Source organism: Buteo buteo, chromosome 1, assembly GCF_964188355.1.
Source record: "Buteo buteo chromosome 1, bButBut1.hap1.1, whole genome shotgun sequence".
NCBI classification, from domain to species: domain Eukaryota; kingdom Metazoa; phylum Chordata; class Aves; order Accipitriformes; family Accipitridae; genus Buteo; species Buteo buteo.
The window spans coordinates 2179055-2197272 of NC_134171.1; the positions used below are offsets into that span (position 1 = coordinate 2179055).

The 18218-nt window shown below is 58.7% G+C and overlaps 1 protein-coding gene across 1 annotated transcript in view; it reads left to right on the top strand.

Annotated features, from left to right (window-relative positions):
- The first annotated feature begins 840 nt into the window (after window positions 1–840).
- ADAM33 (ADAM metallopeptidase domain 33) overlaps window positions 841–18218 on the top strand; it is a 30103-nt gene continuing 12725 nt past the window's right edge. The window contains exons 1-11 of the mRNA XM_075043823.1: window positions 841–1057; window positions 3863–3945; window positions 10922–10998; window positions 14181–14256; window positions 14778–14854; window positions 15418–15604; window positions 16037–16102; window positions 16221–16292; window positions 16753–16919; window positions 17031–17115; window positions 17817–17959. Of these exons, the coding sequence (XP_074899924.1) occupies window positions 931–1057; window positions 3863–3945; window positions 10922–10998; window positions 14181–14256; window positions 14778–14854; window positions 15418–15604; window positions 16037–16102; window positions 16221–16292; window positions 16753–16919; window positions 17031–17115; window positions 17817–17959 (1160 nt within the window). The 5' untranslated portion in view covers window positions 841–930. The remainder of the gene's footprint in view (window positions 1058–3862; window positions 3946–10921; window positions 10999–14180; window positions 14257–14777; window positions 14855–15417; window positions 15605–16036; window positions 16103–16220; window positions 16293–16752; window positions 16920–17030; window positions 17116–17816; window positions 17960–18218) is intronic.

Sequence of the window (18218 nt, forward strand, 5' to 3'; positions counted from 1 at the left end):
TTTCGGGTAAGGGCGTCTTGCAGCTGTCCCCCTTTTTTTAGAGTAAAATCATTCACAATTACTAGCGTTAATCAGTATTATTATTAGGGCTTCGCTAACTATTGATGAATCCTGACTTATGAATGGGGAGAGTTGGCTGACCCCTGGGAAAGGACCCAAAAGGGCTGAAGCAGAGCAGGGAAGGGTCTCTGTGTGTGTGTGTGTGTAAGAAGGAAAACGAGCAGCACCATGTCCCCCACGCTCGCTATGTGGGGCAGTGAGCTGTGCCACCCCCCCCCTTTTGATGGGGCTGGATGCTGGCACCCATCTCCTGTTAGGAAAAAAAAAAAAAGGTTAACAACTAGGGATTTTATTGAGGGTCGCAGGGGCGTCTCTGCTCCGTCTCGCCTCGGTGGGATGGATGGGCTTATTGAATTGCCTTTTTTCCCACCCCCTCTCTTGGTGCAGGCAGCCTTTCGGTACCCCCTCGCTTCTCCTCCCGGGGAAAGGGGCTGAAGGAGCGGTGGGGGGACCGGGGAGGACCGGGACCAGGACCGGGACCGGGTCCGGGGGGGGTTCGGCGGCTGGAGCGGGCTGCCCCGGTGGAGGGAGCCTGGGAGCAGCCTCCACCGCCGGTCTGGTTTTCATTAAACGGCCGGGCTGGGCCAAGAAACACAGCAATAAATAAAAGCGAACAATGCCGGCCCCCTCCCTCCAGCCCCCCCCGATCCCTCCCACCTCCTCCCGTCGCCCAGCCGGGTGCCTGGGAACGGGGGGCTCCGGCCACCGGGTCGGGGCGAGTGAATGGGGTTGTGTGGTTTGTTTTTTTTTTTTTTTTTTTTTGGGGGGGGGGGGGGAGAAACCGGTGGGAGGGGACCCGAGAACATAAAAAGGGAAGGCAGGACCGGTGACGGCGAACAGAGGCGGTGACAAGCCCCGGGGAGAGCCGGCATGGCCGGGCGGCCCCCCCGCAAACCCTACAGCCTTGGGGGCTCCGTTGGTTTTAAGGGGTGTCGTCTTTTTTTGGGGGGGGTCTTGTTGCTGCTTCCCGGCCTGGGGGATGCTTCTGGATGGCGAGGTAAGAAGGGGGGGGGGGGGGGCGAACCCCAGATTCAGCCCGTGGGGAGGGGGGTGGGGGGTACCCTGGGGTTTGCAGGGGAAAAATGGCTGTGGATTGGGGGGGGGGGGGGGCAGGTCTCCTTTTGGCTCCATCGCCTTGCTGAGGATGTGCCCCCCCCCATCCCCAAATCTCCCCTCTCGGTGGGTCCCCCGTGTCCCATCGCAGCGCTGGGGCGGTTGGACTCTGCGCTATGACTCTATATGGTCCGGTTGGGATGGGAGGGCTGGGACCAGCCAGCCCCCCCCCCCCCCAAAAGAGGGGATGCATTCGGCTTCTCACCCCCCAGCACCCCCTAAACAGCAGAGACACCCTTCATCTCCCCATCCCGCTCCTCCCTTGGGTCCCTGCAACCGTCCCAGCTCCGGGCGGTGGCACCTTGAAAGGGAGCTGGCAATTGCTTGGTGCATGTTTTGGGGTGAAACTTGGCTTTTTCTGTTGTTGAGGAAGTACATTATTTTCCCCAGAGGTTCCTATCGCTTTTCAAATAGGAGGGAGGAGGTTGCCAGGTTGGCTTCAGCCTCCTGTAATCTTTCTTCTCCGTCCCTAATTCCTTCCACAACCCCACCGAGAAGCTGGGGCTGATGCTTCTCCAAGCAAAGCACTTTTTTTTTTTTTGTTATATTTTTACTTTCGAGCTTTGCTGGGTTCTCTGCTGCTGCTGAAAATAAGTTTTCCAGCAACTCCAAGAGAGACCCGGGTGAGCCGCGCAGCTGGGAGAGGAACGGGGAGGGTGGTGGGAGCCAGAAACCTCTGTTTGGATTACAGAGGAGAGGAGAAGCAGACGGGAAATCTGCTCGCTTCGGCTGGAGCCTGGGCGCTGCGGGGCTCATCTTTGGGCTCTGGCATCCCCCAAATGCGGGGCTGCCTGGCCAAACTGGTGCAAACATCCCAAACGCCAAAGCAATGCTCTTCCTGATGCAGCATTCCCAGAAAGGGTTGGGAACGAACATGTTTTCCAGGAAAAAAAAAAAAAAAAAAAAGAGAAGGGGAGGGGGTGGGAAACCCCCTCTGCACTACAGTTAGGTTTATTTGACTTAGATTTTTAAGGCCCTATCTCATGCTCTGAGTCTCTCTGATTCCCAGCAAAAACTATAGTCAAAACAGCGAGAAGCTTAATATATTAACCAAGAGGTTTTTACAACGTGGCCCGAAGCCCAGCCCAGTAATCCCTGCAGAACAGCTGCCCCTCGTGTCCCGTCCTCTCCCCAGACAGCGTGGGAGAAAGATGGGTTTTGCAGCAAGCCGGGAGATGCAGTGTCTCCTTGCCCTTCTCCCTCTGCGGCAGCTAGCGAATTAAAAATAAGATTTTTTTTTTCCCCCTTTTCTCTGTAATGGGAAGGCAGCAAACCCTGCCGGGGCTGCCCACCCTTTGTGGCTGAACACAAGTCGCATCGTGGCCGTGCCTCAGTTTCCCCATCAGAAAATGAGGCTTATACATGGCTGGGGGATTGGAGGGCCTTGCTAACTCTTTTGGAAGAGTAGAGGAGAAGGAAACTGGGATCATGCCACTACCTTATCTGCAGTTATTCCTGGAATCTGATTATATGCTATATATAATGAAAGCTGATTAAATGCCACTGCGATAGCACCGGGCGCGTCCCAGGGCCTGGTGGGACAGACGTGGCCAGGCTGGGTAGCTCGATCACGTTAATCACTCAGTCTGCAATTCCCAACCAATAACTCCATCTCTTTTTCTTTTTACTTTTCAATAACTTCATCTTTGCTCAAGCCAAATCCCCCCAGATCGTTGCATAGGGAACCAAAACAAGCATATAAAATTATAAAGCCATAAGCCCTGTTATTCCACTCCCTTAGTAAATAACTTTGCCCTTTGCTGGGGAAGGTTATTAGATCCAAGCTTTCACTGACAACATTTGGCTTGGCAAGGTGGTCCAGTCCTTGACATTTTTGCTAGACCTTATCCCCTCTCCGCAGCATCTTCAGGGCTTTTTTTTTTTCTTTTTCTTTTTTTCTTTCTGTTGTTGTCCAGGCTTAAGTCATCAGTAGCTGCTCGCTCTGCTGCAATCAAATACAGCCACATTGTTTAGGAACAAAAAAAAAAAAAAAAAAAAAACAAACCTCTTAGAAAGTCTGCCCGTCTTTAATCGAGCCAAGGAATTGCTTGTACTGCTCTGCCCGGGGGAGCTGGGATGGCTCAGAGAAACCCGTAATGTGCTGCAGCTATTTTAGCTCCTCTGCTCCCTGCTCAAGCCTGGCTTTGGCTGGAAAGACGATGGCTCGATTTCTGGGTGATTGAACCACGCTTTCCCGTCCTGTAAATGACGATGTAAAAGTATAAAGCCAAAAAACCAAAGAGCTGCGTGATTCAGAGATGGAGCGAGCGGGAGGATGCCCTGCTGCCCGTGCAGCCCCTGCCCTCGCCCTGGGGTTGGGGTGCTCTGGGGGTGCTCAGTGGGGTTTGCCTGGGCTGGTTGGGGATGGCTGGGATGCGAGCGGGGCCAGGGTGGGTTTCAGGGGATTTAGGCTACCGGTTTGGGACCTGGGTGGGCAGCATTGCTCCTTGGAGCCTTCCAGGAGCAAGGCTGGGTCAGCGATGAAGGTTCTGGCTTGCGGAGGGGGCAAAGCTTTGGCTTCATCCTGGTGTCCGTCCCCCAGAAACACCTAAGAGGTGGCCCTGCATGTTGGCTGGAGTCCTCAGCTCTGTTTCTTCACCCCCATTTCTCTCTTGCAGAGGAGCTCCTGCTCTCAGGGGCTTGCAAGGTCCATTTGCGTGCTCAACAGGTCTTGTCTTTTCTTTCCCAGGGCCACCATCCCATGGAGAGAGGGTCACCCCGCACTGGCTCCTCCGGGGCCGTACCAGACGAGCCGTCAGCCTCGACGAAAAGGTAAGGGCAGAGATGGTTCCTCTCCCCTGCACTGTGTGGTCAGATCCTGCACCCGGAGGTCTTTGTGGTGGGACTCGGATGGAGATGTCGAGTTTGCAGGTCCCATGAGCAGGATGTTGAATTTATAGGACCCATCGCCCTGTCCAGGTGATGAACAGGGAAAGCAGAGGATGCAACAGCGAGTTAATTAAATGTGGTCTTAACTATCGGGCACTAGGAGGGATGGCCAAGAGCTATAGGGTGAGTGGAAATGAGCTGGGCGGTTTGGAGAGAGGAGATGGAGGTAATTCATCAGACTGATGGTTTGGCCGGGATAGACAGACTAGCAGTATTAGCTAAAGGGAAAGTGCTGCAGGATTTAAGAGCGACGTCCTTGGGAAAACTGCGGAGAAGCCGGGCACAGGCTGTGGGAAGGAGAGGATATCTCTTCCCAGGACTGCTCTGCTGGCTCTTGCACCCTCCCTGCCACCCCCAGCGTCTCCAAATCTGCTTTATGAGATGCTTGCGGTGACCCTCGCCTGGGTTTGGCGCCTTGCCCGGCTCTGGGGTCAACCAGCCCCGCAGCTGCCCATCGGCCGCGGCAGCTGGTCCTCGTACCCAGCAGCTGGGAGGGTTTCGGGGGCTGGTGGTCTCCTTCGGGGCAGATCAAATCGCTTCCCAGCACGGCGAGCTTCCCAGCACGATGGTTGCGGAAAACCGTTTTGTTTTGGGGCTGAGCAGATTTGCCGCTGAGAAGACTCAGTGCTGGGAAGGGACGTTCTCTGGTGGCATCTCCCTGGAGCAGGGGCTGAGGATGCAGCTTTGAAGCCACCTGAGATGCCACCGAGTGAGACGTCCTTGCTCCAGCCAAGGGAAGGGGTCAGCCCCGCTTCCCGGCCGTGAAACCGGAGAGGGGCTTTGCACTGCCCTGCCTTCTCCGAGGGTCTGGACGATGTCTTTTCCCGGGGGAATTGGGAGCGTCGCTCCCATCGGTGCTGGGAATTGTGCTTCTCCGGTAGCTGAAATAGCCCATCGCGTTGGGGATGCTGCGGTCAGCCTGTGGAAATGTCCCCTCCCTTCCTAGCAGCCCCGGACCGGTCTATATTTAGGTTGAAGGGCGCTCAAGATGGGGAATGCGCGGCAGCGGGAGGTTTATTTATACTCTTGCTAACACCCCGCTGCCCGAAATTGTGCTGGGTGGGTGCAAATCGCAGGCGCATGGGGGGATTTCGGGATTTGACGGGGGACTCCGGGGTCGGTGGGCTGGGACGGCCAGTGGCCAGGACCAGGGTAGCCGTGCAGGTCCCGGCATGTTTCCTGGCGTCTGCTTTGCCTCCGCTGGCTCCAGCCAGCCCGAAACAAGGAGGCTCCTGTTCCTCGGAGCAGGGGGAAGGAGGGGAGAGGGAGGGTGGTCGCAGCCGGGAGCAGGGAGGCTTCGTGGGGAAAGGACGGTGGCAACCAAACAAGGGATGGGGTACGGGTGAGCGGGCTCCCCGCTTGCAGACAGAGCCCCAAACCAGCCCGGTACCAGCCCTGGTACTGCTGATGTGTGTATTTTTAGGATCAATTTAGTCCATCCCATCCCCGCCCCGTCTCCTGCCCTCCAGCAAAGATCCTGGAAATAAATGTGACCGCGTGATTGCCGCCAGCCTTGCTCTGTTTGTCCGGGCACGGCTGGCTTTCGGGGCAGGAGTCTGCAAGGAGACAACATCCGAGTGTGTGAAATGACGGGTTCAAGCGTGGTGACCGCTCCGAGGCTCCTCCGTCCCTTCCCCGGGGGCTGCTCCTCTGCGCAGCGGGCGGGATGCTGCGGGGTGGCCCGTGTCACGGTCCTGGGGGACATCACCACATCTCCTTTCCCTTCTCCCAGAGGAGCGAGGTCAAGCCAGCGGGAAGAGGAGGAGGAGGAGGAGATGGTGGTGGCCCCCGCAGTCCCATCGTGTGCGGGCTGGCACGGCGCTGGGTGGGCCGAACCCTGCCTTCCTCCCTCTACACCCTCCTCTTTCCTATTGTTCGGGGCTGAACTCCCCGCGGGCTCGACGGCTCCCGGCACACATGGAAATGATTTTGGAGAGGCAGGGGAGGAGGTCGTGGGGACCCTGATTGCAAACAGCTCCCTTGTCACCACTGGCTTGGGGTGGGATCCTGCCCCGCTGCTGCTGGCATCCTCCTCCTCCTGCTCCTTCCTCCCGGCTCAGGGCACGGAGCGAAGGCTGCCAGAGCTGACCGTGGGTTTTTCCAGCCCTTCATCCCACCAGGATCCAGCCCCGAGGTGCGGGAGTCCCCTGTGCCCACCCTGGGGACTCACCCAGCCTGTCGTGCTGCCTGTGGTGTTCCCTGTCTTGTTTCTTTCCCTTTGTAATTGCTTTTTTCCCAAGCATGGTTTCTTGCTGCAATGGTTTTAAACTGAAAGAGGGTAGGTTTAGACTGGACGTAAGGAAGAAATGTTTTACAATGAGGGTGGTGAGATGCTGGACCAGGTTGCCCCAAGAAGCTGTGGCTGCCCCATCCCTGGCAGTGTTCCAGGCCAGGTTGGATGGGGCTTGGAGCAACCTGGTCTAGTGGAAGGTGTCCCTGCCCATGGCAGGGGGGTTGGAACTAGATGGTCTTTGAAGACCCCTTCTAACCCGAATCATTCTGTGATTCTATAAATCACGAGGGCTGAGGAGCACCCAGGCAGAAGAGCCCCTCAACCTCCCACCGGGTCTCTCCTGGCACCCCATCCCTGTACGGGAACACACCCTGGCACCGGTGGAGCATCCTTCCACCCACCGCTTCCCTTCACACTGCCGACTGTCCGCTGGGTCCCTGGAGCAGCCGGTGTCTCCCTGTCCTGGGGCTGGGACATGTCCGTCCCCTTCATCCTCACTGATGAAGGCTTGGAGCATCCCCTCCGGTCGTGGTTGGGGTGTGATACCCCGTGCATCTTCCAGCCCTGTGGCACGGGCCCCTGTCCGGGGAGCATCACGTACCCGTGGGGTCGCGGCCCTGCTCCGGAGAAGGAAGGGAGGAGAGGACCGCCCGTGGTTTGGGGTGGGCTGCAGGTGCCGAGGACAGGCGCTCCTGCAATCTGTTTCCTGCAGGGAAGCCCTTTTCCCTTTGCGAGGTGTGGCAGGACCGTGCAAACCCTGATGTGGTCCCTGCGCCAAGTTTGCTTCAAAACAACCAAAATCCTGCCTCTGCCTCCAGGGTCTGGATTTCCCTGGTTCCCCCCTGAACTCCCCTGGAGCTGGCTGGCCCCAGGATGCTTTTCAAGTGAGCAGCTGGAGCGAGAGGCTTGTCCTTGAGGTCTCGGATCCCGATTCCGGTGTGCATTTAGGACGAGGGGATGAAATCCCCGAGCTGTGTTCTTCAAACCCTAACTCCTGCTGCTCGGATCCAGCTGCCTGGGGAGGACCTGGCTCAACCGTGATGCTCCAGCTGCAAAACCCATCACCAAATCCTCTACGGAGCATCTCCCGGTAACTCCGATCCCCGTCTTCCTTGTTACATCCAGGCTTGCCTGTGCTCACATAGGAAATCAGGGCTTATGGGACCTGCCCGAGCAGATGGCCGGGCTGTGGTTTGAATGTGGCTTTTGGATTTTTGGCTTAACTAGTGATTTCCCAAGGAGCTCAGTGCTCTCTGAGCCCACTCCTGGGAGAGCCGCTCTCCTGCAGGGCAGCGGCTTTCCAGCGAGGGTGGAGGAAGGAGCCTGGGCGAGGAGGATGGCCGGGAGCCGTGGGGAAACGAAGATTGTCTTTCCCTTCGAAAAGCAATGCAAACCCCTTGGCATCAGCTCCTCCGCAAACATCGCTGTGGTTTTTCTGATCAGCGGATTAAAAAAGAAAAATAGACTCGAGCCTGGCCCAGTGGGTCTTCTGGGCTGCTCGCAGGCTGGGTCCTGGCCAGGACAGATTCATCCCAGCTCCTCTTTGCCTCTCCCAGCCCCCTGGTGGGACTGGCTTTGCTGGGGTGTCCTGGAGAGGGGCCACCACCTCCACATCCAGCCAGGGCCAAGAGAAGGTGGTTCCTGCAGCCCGTGGTGGGGACCGGTGCATCCTTTTCGTGGCTGCCGGAGAAAGGAGGGGGCAGCTTTTGGGTGGGGGAGGAAGGTGCTGCATTTTGGGACGATGCTGGATTTTGGGAGGATGCTGGAGCCAAGGTGATGGTGATCCCTGCTCATTCCTGGTGCACAATGTCTTGGCAGGCAGCTCTTGGGGACCCAACTGCCTGCTAGTTAGGCTCGAGGCAAAATTATGAGTGTGTAATTAATGCAATAACCTTTCCTGGCCTTAGAGTTGGGTTATTTGACTCCTGCCTGGCACGAGCGGTGCTCACGCCCTCCTTCTCCCTCTTTTTATTGCTGTTTATTTCTCCAGGGGCTGACCTGGTTTCAGCCCATCCCAGCTGAAACCACGATCAGTCTCCCACTCCCACTGCCTCGCCAATGTGCTCTCAGGGGAAACTGAGGCACGGGGAAGGCGAGAGCTTGCGCTGCGTCACCTCGCAGGGGTCGGACACAGGTCCCATTAGCAGCGGTTTCTTTCCCGGCCTTTGGCAGCCTGGGAGATGGGATGGTGCTTGCACAGGGAGTTGTGATTGCCGGGATAACCCTATACAAACGCATGTCCCTTTAAGACGGCAGCTAAGAAAGAGCATTTTGCCAGTAAAGGCCCTTAAGTTGAGGCAGGGTGTAATTGCTGGGGAATTCAACGCCGGGAAGGACTTGGGGAGGAGGAGGAGGGGGAGATGGGCTGTGGGGAGTGGGTGTTAGGGAGATCAGAGCTGGGGAGAACCAGGCTTGAAAAAAAGGGAGGGTGAGAGGGGGGGAAAAAAGGGAAACAGCAAGAAAAAACGTACAGACCATGTTTGGCCAGGGAGTGATGTTTGTATAAGATCATGTTCTAAAAATACAGCCTGTTCCCACCATCGCCGAAGGAGGGGAGCCCTCTGCCCCGGCTTCCTCCTCCCTGCATCACCCAGGGCCCCTCGCCGGGAGCGGGGGACCGTGGCTGTGCCGAAGGGGCTCGCAGGGAAGCGGCAGGGCCTCGGCCTCGGCTTGCTTTGCTGTTGTGTTTTTTTTTTTTTTTTTTTTTTTTTTTTTTTTTTTTTTTTTTTTTTTTTTTTTAAGGAAAAAAAACCCCAAACATGTCTGGTCTCCTTTTTTGGAGCTGGGAAGACGGTGTTGGAGGCGGAGGGGGGGGCTCGGCCAGCCTGACTCCGTCACCGCGTCCCCATGCTGCCGCAGGCTGGGGTGACCGGCATCTCCCTGTCCTTGGGAAATGGGGCCATAAAGACTCAGACCCATGGGTCTCCTTGGGGCCAGAAGCATCCCCATGGCCAATTTGAGCAGCTTAATGGGATGCCTCCATCCCTAGAGCTCAATTTGGGGCGGACCTGCAGGAACACCCATCCTGGGAGCACAAAATCCATGTCCTGAGGTGCAGCAGCAGTCGTACCCGGCTGCCCCGCACCCCAAAAACGCTTTGACCCCTGATGCTGCCCCTTATAAACACGATGATCCCCAGGAGCGTGGCCCTGGGGCTGCCAGGCTGGAGGTCCCCCAATCTCCCCAGTACCCATGGGGTTGGGGACTGGGTTTCATAAGGAGCAAAGCCTTGCTGGCCATCTCCTGCGGGATGAGAGAGAACAGCAGGATTTGACCTCTGTTATAGCCCAAGCTAGGAATCACCCACCTTTACCCCCACCCCGCTGCATTCCCAGTGACCGGCTGCAACACCCCGTGATGCTAAGAGTGACCCAAACCAGAGCATTACGGGGACGGCTCCTTTTTCTCCCTTTTTCCTCCAGAGCTGGGAAAACCTCACCAGCTCACGGCCAGGGTGCCGGGACCCTGCGGCAGATCCCTGAGCGTGGGGCCGAGTGCTGGCAGCCCGCCGGGCTCCCTGCGTCCGTCATGGATGGGGAGGGACCGAGGGAGACGGAGCCAGCCACGCTGGCCAGGCCATAAACAAGAGATGGGGCGATGCTTTTAGTGTTCCCAGCGCTGGAGCCGGGGAAGGGATGCGGGGACATCGGAGGAGGGCAGCGATTTTGGGCTCCAGCCCATCCTGTCACGTGGAGGCGAGCCGTGTTGGTGTGGATCCCTGTGTAGGGTTCCCATTTAACGCCCTCCGAAGTGAGGGAGTGAGTAAAACCGCCGGCATCCTGGGGAAGCTGAGTCAATCGTTTCCTCTTGCTGCCCCGCAGTATTTTTAACGGTGCAGTTATCCGGTGCCCGGGCGGTTGCTATTTATTTCCTTACCCCGCAGGGGTGCGCGTAGGTGCCGACCCACCCAGGGACGAGCCTCTGGAAGGGATGAGACCCTTTTCCCTGGCTTAGGATCCCTGGTGGGATGGAGCACACGGAGACCCCACTCAGGATGCTCGTGGCGATGCTCCCTGTCCTGTATCTCATATCGGTTCTCCCTTGCTGCTTTTCCCTGGGGAAGCTGCCAGCGGAGTTGGGATTTGCTGTCTCACCCCCATCCTCACAGGGTGAATCTCAGCGTGAATCTTCTTTTGTCCCCTGCTAGGCTGGGAATTCATGGGAAATCAAGCAGGAGGGTTTATTTCTCACCTTCCACGGGCTTGCGGCAGGGGATGGAATAGGTGGAGCAGATCCACGGAGGAGAGGCTGGGATGTGCCCTGAGCTGGGGAGCAGAGGAAGGTGCTGGGGACAGGGATGGACAGAGGCGATGGTGGCCAGTGGTCCATTGCCAGCTTGAATCGAGGGACTGAACTTTTGGGAGGTGGGAGGTGGTGTGGATTGGTGTGGGATGTCCCTTGCAGAGTGGCTGGGGCACACGTGCTCTCCCTACTCCCGCTGTGATTTTGCGACTGGAAAAACAGCTCCTGCTTTCCCAAACAGGGATGGTGCTCAAAATCCATTGCACCCGCTGCCCTCTGTGTTGCTAACGGAGCAGTAGGTCCTACAATAATACAATCTGGCAGCATCCTGGGCTCCGTCTTTTCTAATCCCGTCCCTCTTTTGATTCTTTGATTCCTCCGTAGGTGCCGGTGCCTGCCCGGGCAAAGGTGGCCGTGATGGCCGAGGGCAGAGAGCTCATCCTGGTGCTGGAGAGGAACCAGTAAGTGTCGGGGCTGGGTGTGGGGAAAGGGGCACTGGGTGTCCCTGGCATGATCCCAGGTGGAGCGGTAGCGTCCTGGCTGCCCTGTCCCGGCTTTGCTACCCGCAAGGGAAGGGACAACCAGGTGTGGCTTCCTGCCAGCTGCAGCTGATGTGGCAGTTTGGGCTGAAATGCTCTTTTTTTTTTTTTTTTTTTTTCCACTGCCTGCACCCGTGTTGGGCAAGAAACAGCCTTGGCTCGATGCCGCAGTGCAGGACCCGGCACAGGTGAAGGCGGTGTGGGGTGCTTAGGGGATGGAGACGTGGCAGGTAAAGGGTCAGCGGGACGGAGGCAGTTCTTGGGCTGCCATCCTGCCTGGTAGGGGCTGATCCTGCGAGGTCTTTGGAGGTATCGTGTGGTGGGCAATGCTGACTGCTGGCAGAGATTTGGAAACCCCTGGAGCTCTTCTATTGGTCCGTTCTTGGGGTTGGCAACCTGGCACCGTTCCTGGGTGACCTTGCCACGTAGTCTCTCTCCGCTCTTTCTGGGCTCCTTCTTCGGTGCAGCTTGGATGCAGGTGCCAGCAGCGTCTGTCCCCTGCGACCCTCACCCAGCCTGGCATCCCTTCGTGCCGGGGCTGGAGCAAGGAGAGAAATCTCTCCATCTCCTGCCCTGCTCTCCTTGGCCCTCTCCCCGAGACCTCGTGGCTTTTGTCCCTTTGTGGGTTCGGGTCCCTCCTGGTTCAAGACGGCCCTGTGGTGGGGCAGGGCAGGAAGACGATCTCCGCAGGACGAGCTTCTGCTTCCACTTCTGCTTCTCACCAGCAGCTATGGGAGGCTCGTGCCTGGCAGAACCCTCCTCCTGCTGCTCTTTGGGTACAAAAGCAGCCACCGCGGTGTCCCCCAAACAACCCTGCCGGGCAGCAGGTCCCAGCGACCTGCAGAGGAGCTTTTGGTGTGTGGGAAGGAGAATTGAGGAGTTCCCATGCACGTTGTGTTTTAGGACTGTGGGCAACGGGGGGGTTGGCAGCGGGGTTCAAAGCTCATGTGCAGAGCTTAGCCTTGTTTCTAGCTGGTGCACCACGCCTGGAGATGCTTGTCTGTCTTCTCACGACCCTAATCCTGACTTTGTACCGCTTTGCCGTGCTGAAGGGATGAGTGTGGCCAGGAGGGGTGAAGAGCATCCCTGGTGGCAGTGGTGCCTCTGGCAGGACTGGAGGAGCGTGGGGCATTGCAGGATGCCATGCTCTGGATGAGGGCACAGTGGAACAGGTGAGGGGGGTGGTGGCAGCAAAAGGGAGCTGAGCACCCAGGACCATTCCCAGTACCCAGGATCATCCGCGGCACCCAAAAGCATTTGTGACACTCAGGACCGTCTGTGGCACCCAGGACTTTCCATGACATCAGAGAGCACCCATAGCACACAGGACCACCCATGGCACCCAAGACAGTTCATGGCGTTCACGATAGTCCATGGCACTGAAGATCACCCATGGCACCCAGGATGGTATGTGGCATCCAAGAGAATCCGTGGCACCCAGGACAGTCCATGGCACTCAAGACATGGCATGCAAGAACTTCCATCGCACCCAGGACCATCCGTGCAGCCAAGGCAGTCCATAGCACCCAAGAGCATCTATAGCAATGAGGACCGTCCATAGCACCCAGGAGAGTCCACAGCACCCAAAACTGGCTGTGGAGACCAGTGCAGCCCTGGCCATCTACACTGCTGTCTTGTGCCAGCTAACAGGGCTACCTTGGCACTGCCAGCTCATGGGCTAGTCAGGCTATGCTAGACCTCAAATCTTCTTTCTTCTGGCACTGGGAGATGTGGCCGGCCACCAAAACCATCCTTTGTGATGTTTTCCTCCTTGTGCTGGAGGAAAATAGCCATCTCCTTGCCCTTCCTTCTCCGGGGCTCCTGGTCCTTAGCCTGCCCTGGAGAGGACATCCCAGTGGTCTAAGCCATGCTGGGACTCGCTGGTCCTCCCGTTGGGGAATCGGCTCAACCCTCCCAATTCCCCCTGTTCCCCAGGCATGGCGTGGAGGCTTTTGCCTCTCTGCTGTCCTCAGCCGACCTGTCCCATCCCTGTCCCCATCCTGCATGGGCAGCTGCCCATCCACCTCCACGCTGGCCAGGCACTTGTCTTGCCAGGCTGCCCACAGGTCCCTTTCCAGGACCCGGGCTGAGCTCCCGTCTCCTTTTTCTGTTGTAACTGGAGTTACTGGTGCCAGACACCCACTCGCAGGCAGGCTGGGAAGGCGGGAACATGCCCACAGCGACATTTTTGGGGTTAAACTGGTTGCAAAATAGAAACCAAGAGGCGGGAGGGCTATTCTGGGGCCGGCCGCTTGGTTTATTTTCTTCTGCTGCAGAATAAAACCCCTGGAATGGGGCCAAACCCCACAGAGGGGCCAAACTGTCAGCAGGGGTAGACCCAGCCCTGCTTTGTCCTTCTTTGGGTGGCCGAGACCCCTGCACGCACGCTGTCCCTCGGGGGACGTGCTGTCCCCGCGGTGGCTGCAAGCTCGTGGTGGGGCACCCATCGCCCTGGCATCTGGGCAGGGCCACGCAACCTTCGGCAGCGTGGGAAACCCTCGTCCCTTTCTCTTCTCTCCCACCACCCGTGGGCTCGTTTCCAACTAAATCCCCCCACCATCTGCTCCCCAGGACCCCCAGCCCCACGCGCTTGCTGGTTGCAAGCTCAGCTCTGGCTCTTCCCCACGGCAGGAACCAATTTGTCAGCGTGGGACGGGGCTGTGTCACGAGTGGCCCCGGCACCGACCTCGGTGGGAGATGGCCGGTAGCTGGGGGGAAGTCGAGGCACGCCGGGTGAAGATAAGGGGGGGTGCAGGCTTTGCTAAAAGCAGCCTGAGCGTTCTCACAATCAGATCTTTTTTTTTGGGGGACCCGCTGCCCTGTTGCTGGGGTGTCGGGTCAGGAGTATCACGCTCGTGGTGCTGAGAGCGAGGCGAAGTGACGTGCCCAGGGCCGGATGGGGTGGCTGTGTCGGAGACCCCAAACCTGCGATGGGCGCGCTACCAGCTCTGCTGCCCAAAGTTTCGCAAAAAGGGGGGCTGTGAAGAGGGACCGTGCGGACGGCTCAACCCAGGGCTGGCCACGGAGGCTCGGCACGTCCCCGAGCCAGGACACCCAGCGCAGCTCGAGGGTCTTCACCCTTCTCCCCTCTCCTCTCTCCGCAGGCTCCTAGCACCGGGCTACACCGAGACGCACTACGCGGCGGACGGGCAGCCCGTGACGGTGACCCCCAACCACACGGTGGGTGCCGGGGGCGGGGGGGACACACGGGACGTAGCTCATCACCATTTTTTCGGGGTGCCTTGGCATTTGGGCTGAAGCCAAACCCCCACCGGGCCGAGGCGCGGTGTTTTCGCTGGCAGCATCCCCGGCGCCTGTCGCGGGAGGAATGCAGCAACACGTGGCTCCTGTATCTCTTGGCCGCGATACAGCACCTTGGGAAATAAACACAGGCAGCGCCGGACTCAAGCAGCCCTCGCTCTTCCCGACGTCTCCCCACCGGCCGTTTGTCACCCTTCCAACGAGCCGGGTGCGGGACTGTCTGTGTCCTGGGCTGAACTGCCAGAGCCAACAACCTCCTGGCTCCATCCCTTCCCCGGTGCGAAGGGACGCCGCTCGCCTGGCTGGGAAATGCAAAACGGGTGGTGGTTTTTTTGTTTTTTTGTTTTGTTTTTTTTTTTTCTGGGACGAGCACATGGGGTTTGTTGCTGCCCAGCCCTGTGTGGTGGTTTCTAACGGAGGTTTCCATCACCTCTCTCCAGGACCACTGCCACTACCACGGGCATGTCCAGGGCTACGGCGGCTCCTGGGTTGTCCTCAGCACCTGCTCGGGAATACGGTATGGAGACGTGCAGGGCGGGGGGGGGGCTTGCGGGGCTGATGAAGAGGGGGATGGATCCGGCTGCCCCCTTCTTCTCTGCAGGAACCCCCCTGGGACCCCCCGGAGCAGCACCGATGGTCCTGCAAGCCCAACTCTAGGTGCTTCACAGGGCTGATGTCTCCATCGCACCCTTCTCCCATCCTTCATCAGACCCCAGGGGCAGGCAGTGAGGAGGGGAGAGGCTGTTTTTTTGGCAGCATGAGCTGCCTTCAAGGAAATTTGTCTCTGGAGGAGGCCAGATCATGCTCCCCGTAGTGGGTACCCCAAAACTGAGCTTCGCTCCGTTGCAACCACAAACTGCCAGCCCACGTTCACGTGGTCTGAGCAGCACGGAGGTTTTAATGCTAAGGCTGTATTAGGTGATAGGGCCGTATTGACAGAGACACCCATTTCTCGTGTCTGCCCCCACCCTGGGTATGGACCAAGCTGAGGTGCAGTGAGTTTGCGGGTCCTCAGCAGGGGCTGGGGGACCCGGAGTGAAAGCACCACAGGAGCCACCAGGGGCTGCTTTCCTTTTCCAGGGGCTTGATAGTGCTAAGCAGCAATGCCAGCTACTACCTGAAGCCCCTGGGGACCCCCGAGCCAGGCCACCACATCATCCACCGAGCAGAACACTTGCCCATCCGAGGTGGGACCTGCGGCCACGGCGACGATTTCGGGAGCAGCATCGCTGACGTCGCTCGGCTCTTCCAGCCGATGCACCACCGGGTAAATCCATCCTGGGGTCCTTTGCTCGTGGAGGGGCAGAGGGCTGGGAGCGGGGCTGGCTGCACCCCGGCTAAATACCTGCAGCTTGTGGCGGGGTGCCCGTCACCCCGGCATCTGGGCAGGGTTGTGCAGGCAGATGGGATGTGAGGGGTCTGCATGGGCAGCTTACCTGGTTTGAGTTTAGGCAGGAGACCTCAAAAGGAGGACGTGTGGGTTGGGGACCGGTGCCGCATCGTATGATGTGGGATATGATATGAGGCGATATTGGGAATTGCACTGTGGACACTCAGATTTTCCTTGTCGCCTCGTGCCTCAGTTTCCCCCTCAGCTGTCCTTCCTGAGCAGCTCTGTGGTGTCTGGGAAGCCTGAGATGCCCAGAGCTATGGGCTGCCCTCTCCTTCTCTCCTCTGAGCCGCGCTCTCTCTCTTGCAGGCGAAGAGAGATGCCTGGAGGACCATGAAATACATGGAGCTCTTCATTGTTGCGGATCACACACTGGTGAGTGCTGGGGGGGGACGGGCAGAAACCCAGTCCCCTGCCAAAAAGCTGGGACCCCTCTCTGTCTCCCTCCTCGCTCTTCCTCTGGTGACCCTTCCCCATCCCCGTCTCTCTGCAGTACAGGAACCAGAACCTCAACCTGGGCCACACCAAGCAACGCATCGTGGAGATCGCAAACTACGTGGACAAGGTAACGGCCGGCGAGAGGGACCTGCTGGTCCCCCGTGACCACCTCCGTCGTTCCCAGTGCATGTGAAAGCACCTGAGCTTGGGGCCAGCCTGGTGGTGGCCCTCAGGGACTGTCCCCGTGTCACTAGGGCTGGGAGTTTAGCTGGCAGATGCGAGCAGGCGGTGGAAAATGCTTTGCCACCCGTCGGCTGAGCTGCAGCGGCGAAGCGTGCGCTGGCTCTTGCCCTGCTGTGGCGATGGGCATCAACGCCGGCATCCTTGACGCAAGGAGGGACACGTTTAGGTGTTGTCAGCCGAGGGATGGCATCGTGGCAACCTGGGTCCTGTGCCTGTAGAGCTCATGCTTGCAGGTGGATTTGGGACAAGCGTGTGGAGGGAAAGCACGGAGACCCACCAGCCGAAATGCAGTGGCAGGGATGGAGGATGTCCCCGTCTCCTCCATCCCTGTCCCCTCCCTGCAGTTTTACAGGTCGTTGAATATCAAGGTGGCCCTGATCGGCCTGGAGGTATGGACGGAGCGGGACCAGTGCGCTGTGACCAGCGACGCCAACGCCACGCTGTGGTCCTTCCTGCAGTGGAAGAAGGCGCTGAGGTCACGCAAGAAGCACGACAATGCCCAGCTGCTGACGTGAGCACCCTTACGGACCCAGGGACGTCGGGGCAGGGGGGGTCCCAGCTCCGACCGGGGTCTCTGAACCACCCCTGGGCTGCTAACTGCCCCTCTGTTCTTTTTGGGCAGGGGGAAGACGTTCAGGGGGACAACCATCGGCATGGCCCCTCTGGAGGGGATGTGCAGCGTGGATAACTCCGGAGGTGTCAGCATGGTAAGAGGGGTGTGGGGGTCCCCGCTGCTTCTCCCAGGCCGGGGGACCCCATCGCCACCCCATCTTGCTGGGGTTCTTCACGGGCTTGGAGGACCAGCCATCCGGGGTTGGTCCTGGGATGCAGCCTGAGAGCGAACGATGATGCCGGTAGCTCCTTACCCCTCTCAGATGTTGGCCAAGAACTAAGGAGGGGGGGAAAGGGCTGGTTTAAATGTCTCCTGCACCATGTACACCCCCAGCTTGCAGCTGGGATCTCCTGTGTTGCTTCTGCCCCTCGTATTGAACAACCCCTGCTTGTCCCCTGCTCGTGCTCTCTGGTTTTGTAGGGTCATCTCTGCCCCAGAAAACTCTTATCTTCCTCCTGATGGGGTGATGGTGACCTGTGGTTCCTAGGCAGGGTGGTGGAGTGGGGGCAGCGAGGTTTCTCATTTTTGGGATGCTCCTTCCAAGGCCCTGGGTTTTCAGCAGTTGCTTCCAGCAAAAGAGCTTCCCAACAGTCCGCTGCAGGACTTTTAGGACACCAAACCCCACTTCTGCCACGAATCCTCCTCCATCCCTCTCTCTGTCCCTCCCACGGGACCCAGTTGCAATCCCAGGGCTGTTGTGGTCCCTCCATCCCCTCAACCCCATTCCCTGCTGCAGCATCACCCCTTTTCATCGCTCCTGGCTGCTGTGCTGACGCACCCCCCGTCCCTATCCAGGACCACTCGGAGCAGCCCATCGGAGCAGCCGCCACTATGGCCCATGAAATCGGCCACAATTTCGGCATGAGCCACGACAGCGCGGGCTGCTGCGTGGAGGCCACCCCAGAGCAAGGCGGCTGTGTCATGGCAGCAGCCACCGGGTAAGTGGCGGTGGGGACGGGACACAGCCCCTGAGCCCCCCCAGCAGGTTTTGGATGCTGTTTGCAGTGGGGTGGGCTGGGGAACGGGGAGGGGGTTCCTGTCCTGCAAGGCACGATTTTGGGTGCAGTACCCCGTTGCAAAGGGGGACCTGGCTGGTTGTCCTCCTCCCAGTTTGCCCCGCGCATCCCAGTTCCCTGGAATGAGCATATCCCGGAGCCTGGGAGCAGGCAGGGCTGGTGGTCCCTGAGGGGTAGCAGA